General features: G+C 64.2%; 1 protein-coding gene across 1 annotated transcript in view; it reads right to left on the bottom strand.

Moving 5' to 3' along the window:
• Nucleotides 1-13932, bottom strand: part of LOC308640579 (phosphatidylinositol 3,4,5-trisphosphate-dependent Rac exchanger 1 protein-like) — a gene marked incomplete at both ends in the record, with an annotated part of 94940 nt that overhangs the window by 14498 nt on the left and 66510 nt on the right. The window contains 3 exons of the mRNA XM_081312434.1: nucleotides 86-219; nucleotides 2588-2749; nucleotides 12507-12608. Of these exons, the coding sequence (XP_081168560.1) occupies nucleotides 86-219; nucleotides 2588-2749; nucleotides 12507-12608 (398 nt within the window). The remainder of the gene's footprint in view (nucleotides 1-85; nucleotides 220-2587; nucleotides 2750-12506; nucleotides 12609-13932) is intronic.

Genomic DNA, 13932 nt, shown 5'->3' with positions numbered 1-13932 from the left:
TCACCTCAGGGAAGCAGCAGGTTGGCCCTGCCCCGCCTCCTGGCCCACGGGGGCAGCCAAGGCACCAGCCTCCCCAGCAAGTCACCTGGACTTCCGCTTGCAGTAGACCAGGAGGTTGTCGAACAGGAAGAAGGCCCTTTCCTGGATGTTACCCGCAGAGATTTTCAACAAAGTCCCCTGCAGGAGGAGCTGGGTGCAGATGTCCGTGAGGTTGGAGCCCTGGGAGAGGAAGGGCAGGCAGAGGATGAGCAGGCCAATTCAGGAAAGCAGCGGGCACAGACTTCCCTTCCCACCTCCCTGAGCCCCAAAAGAGCCTACTGCATCCCACAGCAGACGGACACCAGCACACGGTGGTGGGGGCTTCCACCTGCGGGCGAGCAGCACAGCCGGGAGGGGCTGGGAGACTGAGGGAGCTCAGTGCTCAAGGGGCCCACTGGGGCGCTGGGCTGGGCGCCTGCTCACCGACAGCTCGTCCTGTCTCCCCACAGGAGTGCCACCTGCATAAGCATATGCCACTGTATGCCCAGCACCCACAACTCCCCAGTACACAGTAGGTGCTCAGTAAGGGCTTGCAGAGCAGATGAACACGGCACGGACACCACCGGGCCCAGCGTGGTGTGGGCAGTCACTCTAGCCACAGCTGTGCGTGGGGACGGGCATGGACGCTGGACCCTGCCAGCCCTCCCTGCTGAGTGACCGGAGCGTGAAGCTTCCTGCACATCGGGAGGCCCAGGTGGCGTGGCTGGGGACGGCGGGGGGACAGTAACAGTACCGTCCCTGTAACATTGGGAGCATGCAGTAGGTGCTCAATACTGGAGCAGTTCTCACTGAGGTCAAGTGCTTCCTAACTGGACCCAGAAGCAGTGACCACACAAGGGCCCGAGCCCCCGAGGGTGGATTTTCAGGGGGAGGAAGGGCTTGAGGCTTTCTCTCCTGTCTCCTCAGGTTCCCGTGATGCTTCTGGAAATCACCTTGCCCTGGCTTCCAAGGAGCCCGCCCAATGTCCCTGCACTGGGGCCCACTGAGAAAGTGGCCAGGAGACTCTTGATCTTTCAGAAAGACCGTCACTTCCCCCCTTTTTGACATCAGTGTTCGGTAAGTGAGGTGTGCTGCTCTTTTTACCTTGGCTGTCAGGAAGCTCAAAGCCCAAACAGACAGCATCTTACATGAAACAACTCTATTTGTTCTTGAAAGTGGCCATGTGACCCACTCTTGGCCAATGAGATGAAAGGAAAATTTTTTTCTGTGTCTTTTGAAAAATACTTTCTCCCACGGGGGCCTCTCGCTGCCCAGGCCAGGCCACCTCCTCCAGCTTTGAACCCACAACCTTCACGGAGCCACACGGGAAAGACCAGGGCGCTCTCAGAGCTCGGGCTATGACACCACGAGGCCGAGGCGGAATCCTCAGAAAGGTGCGCTGATGGCTAACCTGAGCAGCGGCAGGTCAGCGGCAGGGAGCAGAGCAGAGGGAGGCATCGTGGGCAGGGAGGGCGGAGGGTCAGTCACTGAAGGGCCAGAGAGCCGAATGCAGGAGACCCGCAGGACACCAGCAGTCCCCCCCCCCACCCCACCCCCCGCAGGGTGTGAAGCAATCAGAGCCCCGCCTGTCCGTGTGGCACACACAGGGACGCTGCCCAGGCGCGTCTGGACACCCGGCAGGGCCACCTGCAAAGCTGTCCCAGGCCTGGGGTGCCCACTGCCACCCCGACTCCAGGAGCTGGGACCTGGGCCCTCGGCTGGCGCCGCCCCAGCAGCCTTGGCCGCGTGGTCACACAAAGAGCAGCGGTGGCCTCCACCCTCCAGAGCTCAAGCAGCTGGGTCAGATCTCAGCCGAACCCCAAACCACACCCCAAACCCAAGCTGCAAGGGAGTCTGGGAAAGGGGCTCTGTCCTCCACCCTCCCCGGCAGAAGACCCGCCGGAGGGCAGGGCCATGCAGGTGCCAGGGCGGAACCTGCTGCCCCGAACACGGCCGACCCTCGCCATGCCGCAGCGCCCGGCTGCCCCAGCGCAGGAAGGAACACTAGGGCCCTCACACAGCAAGAGCCACCGGCCGGGGACCCCAGGGCCTGCAGAGCCAGAAGGCCTCGCCCAGAGCCTGACCCGCGCCTGACCCCCACTCGACTGGGCTGACCAGCACCCCCAGTCCCCCACAGCCTCCGGGAACTTCCCATCACTCGAGGGAGTCCGGGTGGAGGTCCTGGGAACCGCGGGACAGCACCACCGAGCACCGCCACATGGCAGCTGAAGACGAGGCTCTGGAGTCACCAGCAGGAAGTGGCCAGCCAGAGCTCTGTCCTGCAGTGGATCCTGGCTCCAGGCCCACAGGTAAGTGGGGAGCTGGGGGCTGCGAAGGATCAGAGGCTCAGCAGCTGCTGCCATGGGACACTCACACCCAGCGTCACCAGTTTTTCAAGAGAAACTTCTGATCTGAATTACTTGGATTTAATTGGGGAAAAGCTAAGCAGTTTTCTTATAAACATTATATTAGAGAAGCAGAACACGGGGCCCAGCCTGCCCGGGCTCCAGTTCACCCTGCAACTGTGCCCACCCGGCCCCTCCAGGCAGGACCCCGCCACCGCACGCACCTCCCAGCCCTCGATGTGGGACTGCAGCTGCTCCAGGGCTTCCAGCTTCTCCATCTGCCGCTTGGTCTCGTTGATGTTGGAGCAAACGGTCTTCATGGCCTGCAGGGCGCTCTGCACCGCCGGGTGGTCGGGGTGCTTGCCTGGGGTCCTCTTGGCCAGCTCCTGGGCAGGGCAGAGGCAGGAGGGAGACGTCAGTGGGGGCCTAGCGGGGCCGGTGTGACCTGGGCTGGGAACGTCACTCGTGCACTCCTATAAAGGCCACCCAAGCACCTCCTCGATGGCAGGCAGAGAGCTAGGTTCTGGAGATGAACCTCCTCGCCTGGTGGACAGCACGTCCTAGTGGAGCAGAGTCACGGACAGAACCAGCTCCAAGCAGGGACACACACAAGACCAAGCAGACCAGGGTTTGGGGCAGGTGACTTCAAACAGGGAGGTCGGGGAGACCCTCAAGGAGCTCACATCCAAGCAGCCACGGGCTGAAGTGAGGGGGACCTGTAATAATATGAGGGAGGAGTGTCAGGGCAGAGGGACCAGCACGTGCAAGGGACCTGGGGCAGGGGCACGAGTGGTATAAAACAAGCACAGCGAGGAGCCAGTGCCTCTGGAGGAGGAAAGACAGACGCAGAGACAGGAGAAGGGCAGGTCACGGAGGTGGCCACGGATCCTGCCCCAGCCCCAGTTTTCTTAGTGAAATGGGCATAAAACATGTCTTGGGGCTGGGGATGCAGCTCGGTGGCGCAGGGTTTGCCCAGCATGCACGAGGCCCTGGGTTCCATCCCCAGCACCGCAAGACACCCCTGGCCTAGGGGACTCAAGATGGGCGTGTGAGGCTCACCCCAGCCACCCGCCCCTTCTGTCAGTTCAGCCCCCACCTCAGGCACAGGCTGGGACGCGCGGGACGCTAGGCCAGCCTTGATCACAGGCGGGCACTGCTGGGCATGGTGGGGGACTCAGGGGCAGGGACGTGCCAGGCCTCAGATACGGGGCAAGAGCTTCAGGCCCCTCCTCCGGGCCAGCCCGCCCGCCCGCCTCTGGACAGCACCAGCACAGGAAGTTCCCTTCAGCAAGTGCCCAGACGCGTGCCCAGCCTGTCCGCCTCCCCGCTCTCTCGGGTCAGGTCTGCCCTGCTCCTGGGGGAGCCCCTGGGAGCTGGGGCCAGCCACGGCCCTCCTGAGCCTCAGCTTCCCCATCGCACACCAGCAACAAGGACGCTGGCGATGACGGTGGCGAAGGCTTCGCTCGGGGCTCGAGGCAGGTCCTGCTGTGACCTCCCCGAGCAGCCGCAGAGCGCAGGCCCAGCGAGAAGACAGGGCCTCCGAGGAGAAAGATGGGGGGTGTGGACTGGGACTGGGACATCGGCAGAGGCGAACCAGACACTACGGAAAGCACCGTACGCATACAGCAAGTGCTCAACACATGCAGCTCTCAGCTCTCCTGGTGTCTGTGAGGAGACCTGCACCATGAGCCCCTGTCGCCCCGCAGGGCTCCTGCGGAACACGCACTGCAAAGCCCCGGCCACTTGCCGCCCCCGGGCCGCCCAGAAATGAGCCCTGCTTCCCTGAGGACCAGCTCCTTCCCCAGGCCCAGACGCCTGTGCCCAGGACCCCGGGGTCCACTGAGCTCCTGCCCAGGCCCAGGGCTGTGTCTGCGGGAGGGGAGGCGGAGGCACCCACAGGGGAGCACACAAACTCCTGCCCCCAGCCGACCCTCACGTCGACCCCGCCAGGTGGGGTCAGCTGTCCAAGGTCACACAGCAGATCATGAGTCCAACCAGTCTGGCCCCAGAGTTGGCATTTTGAGTCCCTGTGCTGCTTATGACCTTTTAAACGTTTCCTAGAAATGCCTTCCTCTCAAATCAACGCCTGCCTCACGGCACGGAGGCAACTAGCACCTATTGACATGAGTAATGATCATTTATGTGGTTGGTGAGAGTGGGGGGGCTGCAGAACGCGGGGGGGGGGGATGTGCCGGGGGGTACGGGGGGGGCATGCAGGGGTGCAGGGGAGGGGGGAGGGACGTGCGGGGGTGCAGAGTGCAGGGGAAGGGGGAGGGATGTGCCGGGGGTACGGGGGGGGGGAGGAGCGTGCCGGGGGTACAAGGGGGAGAGACGTGTGGGAGTGCATGGGGGGAGGGACGTGGGGGGGCGCAGAGGAGGGACGTGTCGGGGCGCAGGGCCTCTGAGGACAGGCCTGGCAGCGGAGCTGGACTCTGCGGGAAAGCGCTCGGAAGGGGAGGACTTGAAGCGGAGGCCACGAGGCCGCAGCGCAGGGAATGAGGGAGGTGGACGATGCAGTCGGACGAGCCTCGGAGGCCAGGGGCACCCAGTTCCGTCCAGGAGCATGGGAGGTGACAGGGCTACAGGGCTGTGAATGAGGCCACACCATCCACCTGTCCCCTTCAGGGACCCTCTGGTGGCTGAGAGAACACAGGTGCAGAGTGCACAGAGGGCAGGAGACGGTTGGCGGCCACGGCAGGTGTCCAGCAAGAGACAGAGGTGGCCTGGGAGGGAGCCCCTCTGCCCAAGGCCCTGTCGAGCACATAGCCCGCTGCAGGTACGTCCACGATCAGGCACACCAGAAGGCCAGGACCTGGTGGTCATCACCTGTCACCTGTCCACGTCCCCAAAGCCACCCCATCACACGTCTGCAGATGAGCAGCTCTGAGCGTCTGGACCTGAGGCCCAAGAGGCCGGCCAGCTCCGGGTGAGTGGGGGTGGGCTGCAGGACGGTGGCAGCCACTGCCACCACACCCATCCCAGACCCCAGAAGGGGACGCTGCAGTGACCCTCCGCCGATGGGCCCCCTCCAGGGGCCAACACTGGCTGTTAGTAAAAATGAGAAAAACGCCACTTCCCCTTTTTGTCTGGCTGCCCCCGCCTCTGCTCCTGCCCCAGTCAGCACTGGGCTGGGGGAGAAACCAAGCAAGATGTGGCCAGGCCCGAGGGTGGCCAGAGCTGTGGGGGACGCTGGCTGTGTGGCCTCCATTCGCAGGGGAGCATATCCGTGCCTCGGCTTTGCACGTGCCACTTCCTCCCCTACAGTCCTCCCTTTCCAAGCTCGTAAGAGGCACACGGTGCCGTAGATGGACAGGCCTGGAGAACTGGGATCCAGAACAAGACCTCACAAGACCTTACGTGTGGAGTCGGTTAGAGAGAACCGTCTTCCAACAAACAGTGCCAGGACCACTAGACACCAGGGCCAGCAGGTCACCCAACAGCCTACTCAAACGCAGCCCAAGCCTCAGCACAGGAGCTGGAAGTAGAGTCTGTTAGGAAAACGCAGGAGTAGATGTTTGTGACCTCAGGTTAGGCAAAGTGTCCTCAGACAGGACGTCAAATACAACTAAAAAAGTGTCACCCTAGACTTCATCAAAATTAAAGACTTGAGTGTTTCCAAGGGTATTGTCAAGAAAGCGGGAAGACAACCTCTAGGGGGCAAGAGAATGATGCACATTACGAACCTGAGATGGACTGGTGTCTAGCATATGTAAAGAGCATTTGCAACTGAACAAAAAAAAACACAAATAATGCTACTTAAAAACGGGCAACAGGTTTGAACAAGCTTTTCTCCACAGTAGACGTGCAAACGGACACCGAGCAGATGAAAAGGAGCCCAGGGTCACTCATCCCTGGAGAAATGCAAAACGAAGCCACGTGAGATCCCCTTTCACACCCATAGAACAGACACAACCAGGAGAGGAACAGTGACAGGGCAGCAAACAGGCCTCTGACCCTGCTGGGGGACGAAAGGGCAGCGGCTTCCAAGTTCTTTTATTGATTATTTACGTGATTTGGGGGACAGCGGCTCACTGTGTTGCCCAGGCTGGTCTCAAACTCGTGGGCTTATGTCTCCCACCGCGTCAAGGCCACAGGACCATCGGGACAGGGCCTCCAGCTCCAGGACAAACTGTCCTGGCGGACGGGCAGCCAACCCGGCCCTGGGAGCTCGGCCACCTGCTGAGCCAGGCTCAGGGGCAGGGGAACCAAAGGGCCCAGAGGAAGCGTGACCAGCCAGGGGCTGGGGGGCGTGTCCCTGCTGCTCCTGCCCAGGCCTCCTGCAGGCGGGGTCCTGGTGAGGCCGAAGCCGGCTCTTGTCCTGGGGACTCAGGAGGCCACCTGAAAAAGCCGTCCAAGGAAACAGCCCAGGGAGGCCGAAAGCTGGCCTGGCAGCCTCAAGAGCCGCGGGAGCAGCTTGCTGGCCGCTGGCTGGCCGCAGGCTGCCCGGGTCTTCGCTCCCTGCCACTCTGTATGCTTCATTCTGTTTTTTTATTTTTTTCCTCCGTTTCGCCCCCAGTGCTGAACCAGGGCGGCTCTATCACTGAACCACGTCCCCTTTGCTTTGAGACAGGGCCTCACTCAGCTGCTGAGGCTGGCCTCAAACTTGGGATCCTCCTGCCTCAGCCTCCGAGTCTCGGGGATCACAGGCCTGCGCTACTGGGCCCAGCATTTCCTCTCCTGCTTGAGTCAGCAAGTTGACATTTGGTTTTCAAAGTCTATATTTTTCAAGGTCATAAAACAATTAAGTTTTCAGCCGCTGGCAGCAGAAGCACAGGACAGACCCGTGAAAACGAAGCTGGGTTTGTCCCTGGAAGATGTGACAATGGCCACTATTCCCTGTGACTTGAGGCTGGTGGGGGCCCAAAAGGGGACTCAGGGGTGGGAAAGACACACTGTCCCCTCCACAGAGAGGGGTATCACCCGGGGTCTGGACCATTTGGAGTAACACCTGGGGACGCCAAGGCCATCTCCGGGAGGCCCGGCTGCCTCTGGTCCCTAACCCCCTGCTCTGCCCAGGGTCCACCCTCCAGCTCAGGAAGGCTGACACTCTCCAGGACTCACAGTCTGGGTCCCCTCCTGCCATCCCCAGGACAGCAGGGCACAGATGCTGAGGCGCTGGTGCCCCTCCACACACCGCGTAAGAAAAATGAAAAACGGAAAAGAAGCGAGAGCCGTCGGGGCCAGGAAGACCCAGAACCGCAGCGGCCGGCCCCGAAGCTGACTGGCTCCTGGGCAGGGGACACGCACGCGTTTCTGATGTGACTCCTGTGGCCCGGGCCGCGGGTCCAAGACGCTGCAGCCTTGGGGGCTGGTGGCCAGGGGGACAGAGGAGAAGCCACCTGTGAGTCCTAAGGACGCCTCCTCCCACCTGGAGAGCAGGAGGCAGGAGAGGCCCGGGCTGGAGCAGGCCCCTGCTGGGTAGTGTTACGTGCCACGGGCAGCAGCTCCAGGTGCCCCAGCTCTCCACCGAGCTCAGGCCCTGGTGGCCCTGGGCGGCCTCTACCTGCCCCTCAGCTGGTGGTGCCAAGGGGACGCTGCCCTCGGGCGGCCACAGCCCTCGCCCTCCACACCTGGTCACTGCCGGCAGGGGCAGGTGTGGCCCTGGCCTGAAGCTCCAGGGACCCCAGCTGCAGCGCTCAGGGCTCTGCTCCAGCTGCCCAGGGAGCCCCGGGACACTCCGTCACGGTCATGGCCTGCTCCCGTCCCCGCGGGTGGAGCCAGGTCTCAGGAGGAATCGGGGACACTGCACGGGGGACGGTGGCTGGGGTGACTGAGATCCGGTTCAGTGGGAGAAACAGGAACGAGCCGCTCAGCCAGGACCAGACGGGGCCAAAGTGGGGGGCAAGGAAGAGGCCCTCAGGGCCACGAGGGTGGGGACGAGCCCCCGCACGGCACGCCAGCCGGGGCTCACTGTCGGAGCCTGCAAGGTCTGGACTCGCGGTGGTCAGAGCACAGACGGTCACGGTGGGAAAACCCGAGTCCAGAGAAGCCACGCAGCTGCAGGGACCAGGCAGACGACCCTGGGACGGGGCCGTCACCCTCAGTACCTAGCAGTGAGTCACTTGCTCTCCATGGCCGCCCACAGCTCAGGCGCTGAGGACATCAGCACGTCGCAGAGGCAGCCCAGAGGCCAGGTGGAGGCCGGGCACTGGTCGGGAGGACAGGAACCAGGGCACAAGGCCGCAGAAGAGATCTCCAGTCCTGCCCCCTCAGCTGGACACGATGACACAGGCCTGCAGGAGGCGGTGGGCCTCCCAGCGTCGGTGTCAGAGGGAAAGTCCAGAGAGGACCTCGAGCCAGACCACAGCACGCACTCCGCAAGGCAGTTCAGAGACACCCGGCGGGACAGGCAGAGCACAGGAAGTGACCTCCTCAGGTGCTGCAGCCTGTCCCCAGCACCCACCCTCCAGTCCCCCAGGCAGCCAGCTCAGGTCCCCAGGCAGGTCGCAACACCTCCCTAGGATTCCCACGCCCTGGGGGACAAAGACCCAGAGTGGCCCCAGGCCCTGTGCAACCGCCCATGACAGAGCCACTCCCTCCCTGTCCACCCGCCCCAGGAAGGTCCCTGCCCTACACCCAGGCGCATCCTGCCCAGGGCGGCACTCGGCTGGCCCTTCTGCCCAGAGGACGCTTCCCGGCCACTCGGAGCCCTGACCTGCAGGGTGGGGCCCAAGCACAGTGGCCACACTGCACGCCCGAGGTCACCCTGGCTCCGCCCTCTGCTGTCCACCCCCGGAGGGGTCAGGCCCCACAGCAGGCTCGGGCTGTCCTTGACTGCACTTCCAGGACCCAGGACAGCGCCTGGCACGGAACAGCTGCTCCATAGACGGCAGGAGCCACTAAAGGACGTCCCAGGACCCAGCGCTGAGAACCTGCGCTGAGAGAGGGGACACCGGTGAGGTCCCAGGGCACCACCATCCCACGAGACCATGGCGTCCATGTGGCCATCACGACCGGACGTCGCCATTGTCCCGGAGGCTGGCTGCTGAGAGGCCCGGGTGCCGCAGCTCTCCCAGGAGCGGCCAGGGGGACAGAGATCAGCAAGCGCATCCTCCCTGGTGGCTCAGCCCGGCTGGCCCCCCTCCGCCTGTCCCTCCCCTGCACAAGGTCCCTCGTGTCCCCCGCAGTCCTGCAGAGCACCGTGACGTGTGCACACCGAGAACTGAGGCCGTCCCTTCCCACCGCACCCCAAGGGTGCCGACCTGGTCTAGGCCACATCCTGCAGCCGGGGGGACCGAGGACAGCCAACGTCAGCTCAGCACCAGGCACAGGAGATGCGGACACACCAGGGACTGGGCAGGGACCAGCCTCCCGGCGCAAGCCCAGCACAAGCTGCCCCGCCCCCCGTGTGCCCTGCGCAGCCCTGCTGACGAGCGGCCACTCGGGCTGGCGGGCCTCAGGCGCGTCCACACGGCAGTCCAGTTCCTGACGTGGAAGCAGCCGGCAACCCTGGGTGGCATTTCCACACTCGCTCCGTGAGCTGCCGGGCCTCTCCTGGGCGCCAAGCACCGCTCCAGGCACTGGGGAGGGGGCTGCCCGACCTCCCTCAGGAACCGACACCCCAGGAGGGACAAGAACACCACCCAGGCACCGAGGGTCCCAGGACAGAAGCCAAGTGGAGCAGGCGAGGTGCCGAGCACTCGTCTGCAGCTCAGTGGACAAGGAAGGCGTCCCTGAGGTGGGGACATCTGAGCAGCAGAGGCCTGAGGAAGACTAGGGAGCTGGGAAACAGCAAGTGCAAAGGGCCTGGGGCAGACAGCTGCTGCTGTGCTCAGAGAACTTGCAGGAGGCAGGTGTGGGTGAGCAGAGCAAGGGAGGGCGGGGCAGACGCCGCCAAGAGGAGCCCGGCCTTGCAGGTTGGACAGTGAGGAAACTCAAATTTAGCAGGAGAGGCCGTCAATCCCCTAAGGGGAGAAAGTGACGGGCAGGAGGAAGAGCCGGGGCACGGGGCACGGGCAGAGGCGTGGGCTGCAGTCAGCAGCACTGAGACTGAGGCACCCACATCGCACATGCGACGTTCCCGCTCCTACAGCCAGGAAGCACAAGGACCCTGGCGGCGATTCAGCCGTGGGTGGACAGGGTGTGCGCCCGTGTCATGGCACGACGGGCCTGGACTGTGCCGTACAGGTTGAGGCAGCCAGCCGCGGGGGACAGACAGTGCGGTGCCACCCAGAAGCACCCAGAGCAGCTCCCTTCACAGCGGAGCAGGAGGAGGTCACTGTCCACCAAGAAGGGGGAACGGGGAGCGGCCGCCCACAGGCCTGGGGTTTTCTGGGTGATGGGAATGTTCTAAGCTCCTTCTGGGGACAGTGACACACCCTGAGTGGGAAGACAAGGCCACCTAGGAGAGGTCAGGGAGGCGAGGAGCCAGCAGAGGGGCACAGCACGGGGGTGGGGCACGGCACGGGGGGCACAGCAGGGCAGAGGCAGCAGCGCCCCCTCACAGGCCGAGCCCGTGGCCACCCACTCGCTCCTGCTACACCAGGCCCAGCACTGGAGGCTGCGAGCAGGGCGCCCTGTCCTGTCTGTGACGGTGACTCCGGGGCTGTGCCTGCCACCCCTGCACAGCAGGAGCCCAGCAAGAGCCAGTGCCTTTGGGGAACAAGGGGCTTGGTGCCGGCCAGTACCCAGGGCCATCTGTGCCCAGAGGCGTCACCAGGCCTGAGTCACTTCCTAGAAACGCTGATGGGAACCCTCGGGGCCTGGGAATGCCGGCGCCTCCTGGGCTGGCCGAGGGGCCTCTGTAGAAGGTTCCGGCTGTTCTTGGGCGACGCTCAGGCACTGCAGGGCTGCTCCCGAGGAGGCCGCCTCGCTCCTCTCCCTCCCCACCGGCTCCTCGGCCCTGCGTCCACACCACCCAGGCTCCAGGGCCCACAGGACAGCTGCGGTGTGGTGCCCGGGAGGGGACAGGCGGTCCAGCTCAGCTGCTCAGGTTCATGGGACGTGTGACAGGGAGGAGAGGCGGTCTGCTGACGCACACCTCCTGCTGTGGGTGCCAGGGACCAGGACACTGCGCAGTTCTGAGAGGCGGGGGGCGTCGCGTGTCGCCACAGGGGACTGTCCTGCTGCCCTGCTGGACAGGCATCCAGCACGCCTGTCCCCACCCCATAAAAAGCTGGAGGCGGAGGGCCAGCAGAAACCAAACAGTGAACACCCCTCGGTGGCCCTGGGTGGCAGCTGGTGGCCACAGGTCATCCGTTCCAGGATTTGATGCCAGGAAAGCAGCAGACGAGCCACAGAGCCATGAAACACAGGGCCACCTGTCCCCCGGGCCCTGATAGGGAATTGAGCTCTGCACCCCGACACCCAGGACCCTGGCCACCAATGGCCCCAACAGGCCTGTGCCTGAGGTGGGCGGGGTCTAAAGGAGCCCGTCCATGGCCTCCCCGGCTCCCGCCATGAGGCCGCGACAGCAGCTCGCTCCCACCCACCTCATCCCCAAAACGGGGCTCGCCACACGGTCCACCTCGCGGGCTGCGCCCACCTGGACCATCACAACAACCTGGAAGCCCTGTTGACGGAACCCTGGGTGACCACGAGACACTGAGGCACAGGCCACGGTGTGGCCTCTCCAGGTCACAGGGTCACGGCAGGGCTGGAACCGCACCCAGAGGCCTCTGCCTGCGAAGCCCGGCTCTGGCCCAGGGGCAGCCCAGTGTCTCTGTGAGGACCGGGTGTCGACCCTCAGGCTCCGCTGGCCACAGCTGGCTTCTGTTCTTTGTCCTGTTTATGACCCTTTAAAAATGTGACGCCACGCTTCGCTCATGGCCAGCAACCCAGGCCCAGCGGCTGGCTCTGGGGGCCGCGGGCTGCCCATCACGCCCTGTAGCATGGCCACCAAGTGTGTCTGGAGAAGCAGCAGCTCTGCGGGCCGTGCTGGTCCCCGCGCCACCAATACCCAGGTGCCACCGGAGCTTCTGAGCCGCGGCAGGTCACTGCCTGCAGGACCCAGGCTGGACCAGTTGCTGGGCAGGGCAGGACACACAGGCCATGGACGGTGGTTGGCTGCCAACCCAGCCCCTGTGCCTCCTCATTCCCTGCTTCCCAGGAACAGAGCGTGGTGAAGGGCCCTTGTGCCCAGTCCTGGGCTGGGCGCCACCTCTCCTCCCTCTGGGAAGCCGTGGCTGGAAGGGCGCGGCTCACCTTGAGCAGCAGCGGGTACTTGCAGATCCGCTGGATGGGAGACAGCAGGTAGCCCTCCAGGGGGATGTCCGTGGTCTTCCGGCCTCCCAGCAGCATACAGCTCTGCAAAGGAACAGAGACCCTCGTTAACTCACCAAGGGCAGCACAGGACCGGGTGCCCTCACGTCCCCAAGGAATCGCAAAGCAGTGCCGAGAAAGAAAATTCATGACCCCAGGAGAGGTGAGGCCACACGGGGGTGGTGGACCATGGGCCCCGTCCTGCTGCCCCTGGCTGGAAGTCTCGTAGAACACATCCACTGACGCCTCCTCTGGCCGCTTCCCAACGTGGAGGCAGAGGCCAGCGGCTGCAGAAGAGACCAAACCGTTGGGAGACCTGAGACGTCACTACTGGCCCTCTGCAGAGAAGCCAGCTGAGTCCTGGTGAAGGGAGACTTCACCACACACGTAGCAGGGGACAGCGGACAGGGGACAGGGGCCCAGACCGGCCAAATGGCCTCGTTCCAAAGAGCAAGAACTGAGAGGCGCCCTGGCTGGCCCCCAGCTGGAAGGTAGGGACACTTGCCTCTCTGTGGACGTCGGGCCGCCAGGGATTCACACGGCCCAGAAGCACACCTCACACGGCCACGTGGTGACCCCAGAAGCGCACCCCACAGGGCCACGTGGTGACCCCAGGAGTGCACCCCACAGGGCCACGCGGGGAGCCCCAGAAGTGCACCCTGGGCAGCAGAGGAAGAGCAGAGGCTGCGTGCACCAGGATCCCCTCCCCACAGCTAGGGACGTGGGCACTGCTGGCCAGGACGGGGCCTCCCGGGAGCCCAGCAGGCCCAGGGCTCCGGCCCTGCCCACTGAGCCCCTGCACACTGAGACTTGCTCTTCCCGTGTCGCAGCTCGGAGCTCTGGAGTTTGGGAGGTTCAGCCTGTCATACAGGTCACCCCATCAGTCACCCCAGAACCAGCGGGCCACAGAGGTGGCACGGAGCAGGCAGCCGACGAGGGCCCTGGGCTTGGAACCTCGATGCTGCTTCCCAGCCCCCACCTGGACTCCCGGGCCAGGACCCCCTCCTCCTGGGTCCCCCTGTAGGCCACCATTCCACCCGGCCATCATCACCCTCTAGGGACTGTCCTCTCCTGGTGGGGAGGGGGCTCCAACCTCAGGCCATTTTTTGGGTGGTGGGAGCCTGAGTTATTAATGTCTACAGTGGACGGTCTCGGGTCCCCAAGGCTCATGCCATGCACAGTGGACACACGTGGACAGGCTGCCAGCACTCCTCCCCGAGCGGCTCAGCCCTCCTCTTCCGCACCTCCCCACAGACTGGCAGAGGACAGATCCTGGGATGGGGTCCCCCATCATCCTCCACCCGTCCGTTCATGGGTGCTGAGCCTGGGCACCCACCCAAGCGCAGGGAACTGCCCAGCAAACAAATGC

This window comes from Spermophilus citellus, assembly GCF_964194105.1.
Source record: "Spermophilus citellus genome assembly, contig: SCAFFOLD_39, whole genome shotgun sequence".
Classification (NCBI taxonomy): Eukaryota; Metazoa; Chordata; class Mammalia; order Rodentia; family Sciuridae; genus Spermophilus; species Spermophilus citellus.
Note: the sequence above shows the minus strand (reverse complement) of the source record. Positions and strands in the feature narration are given on the sequence as shown.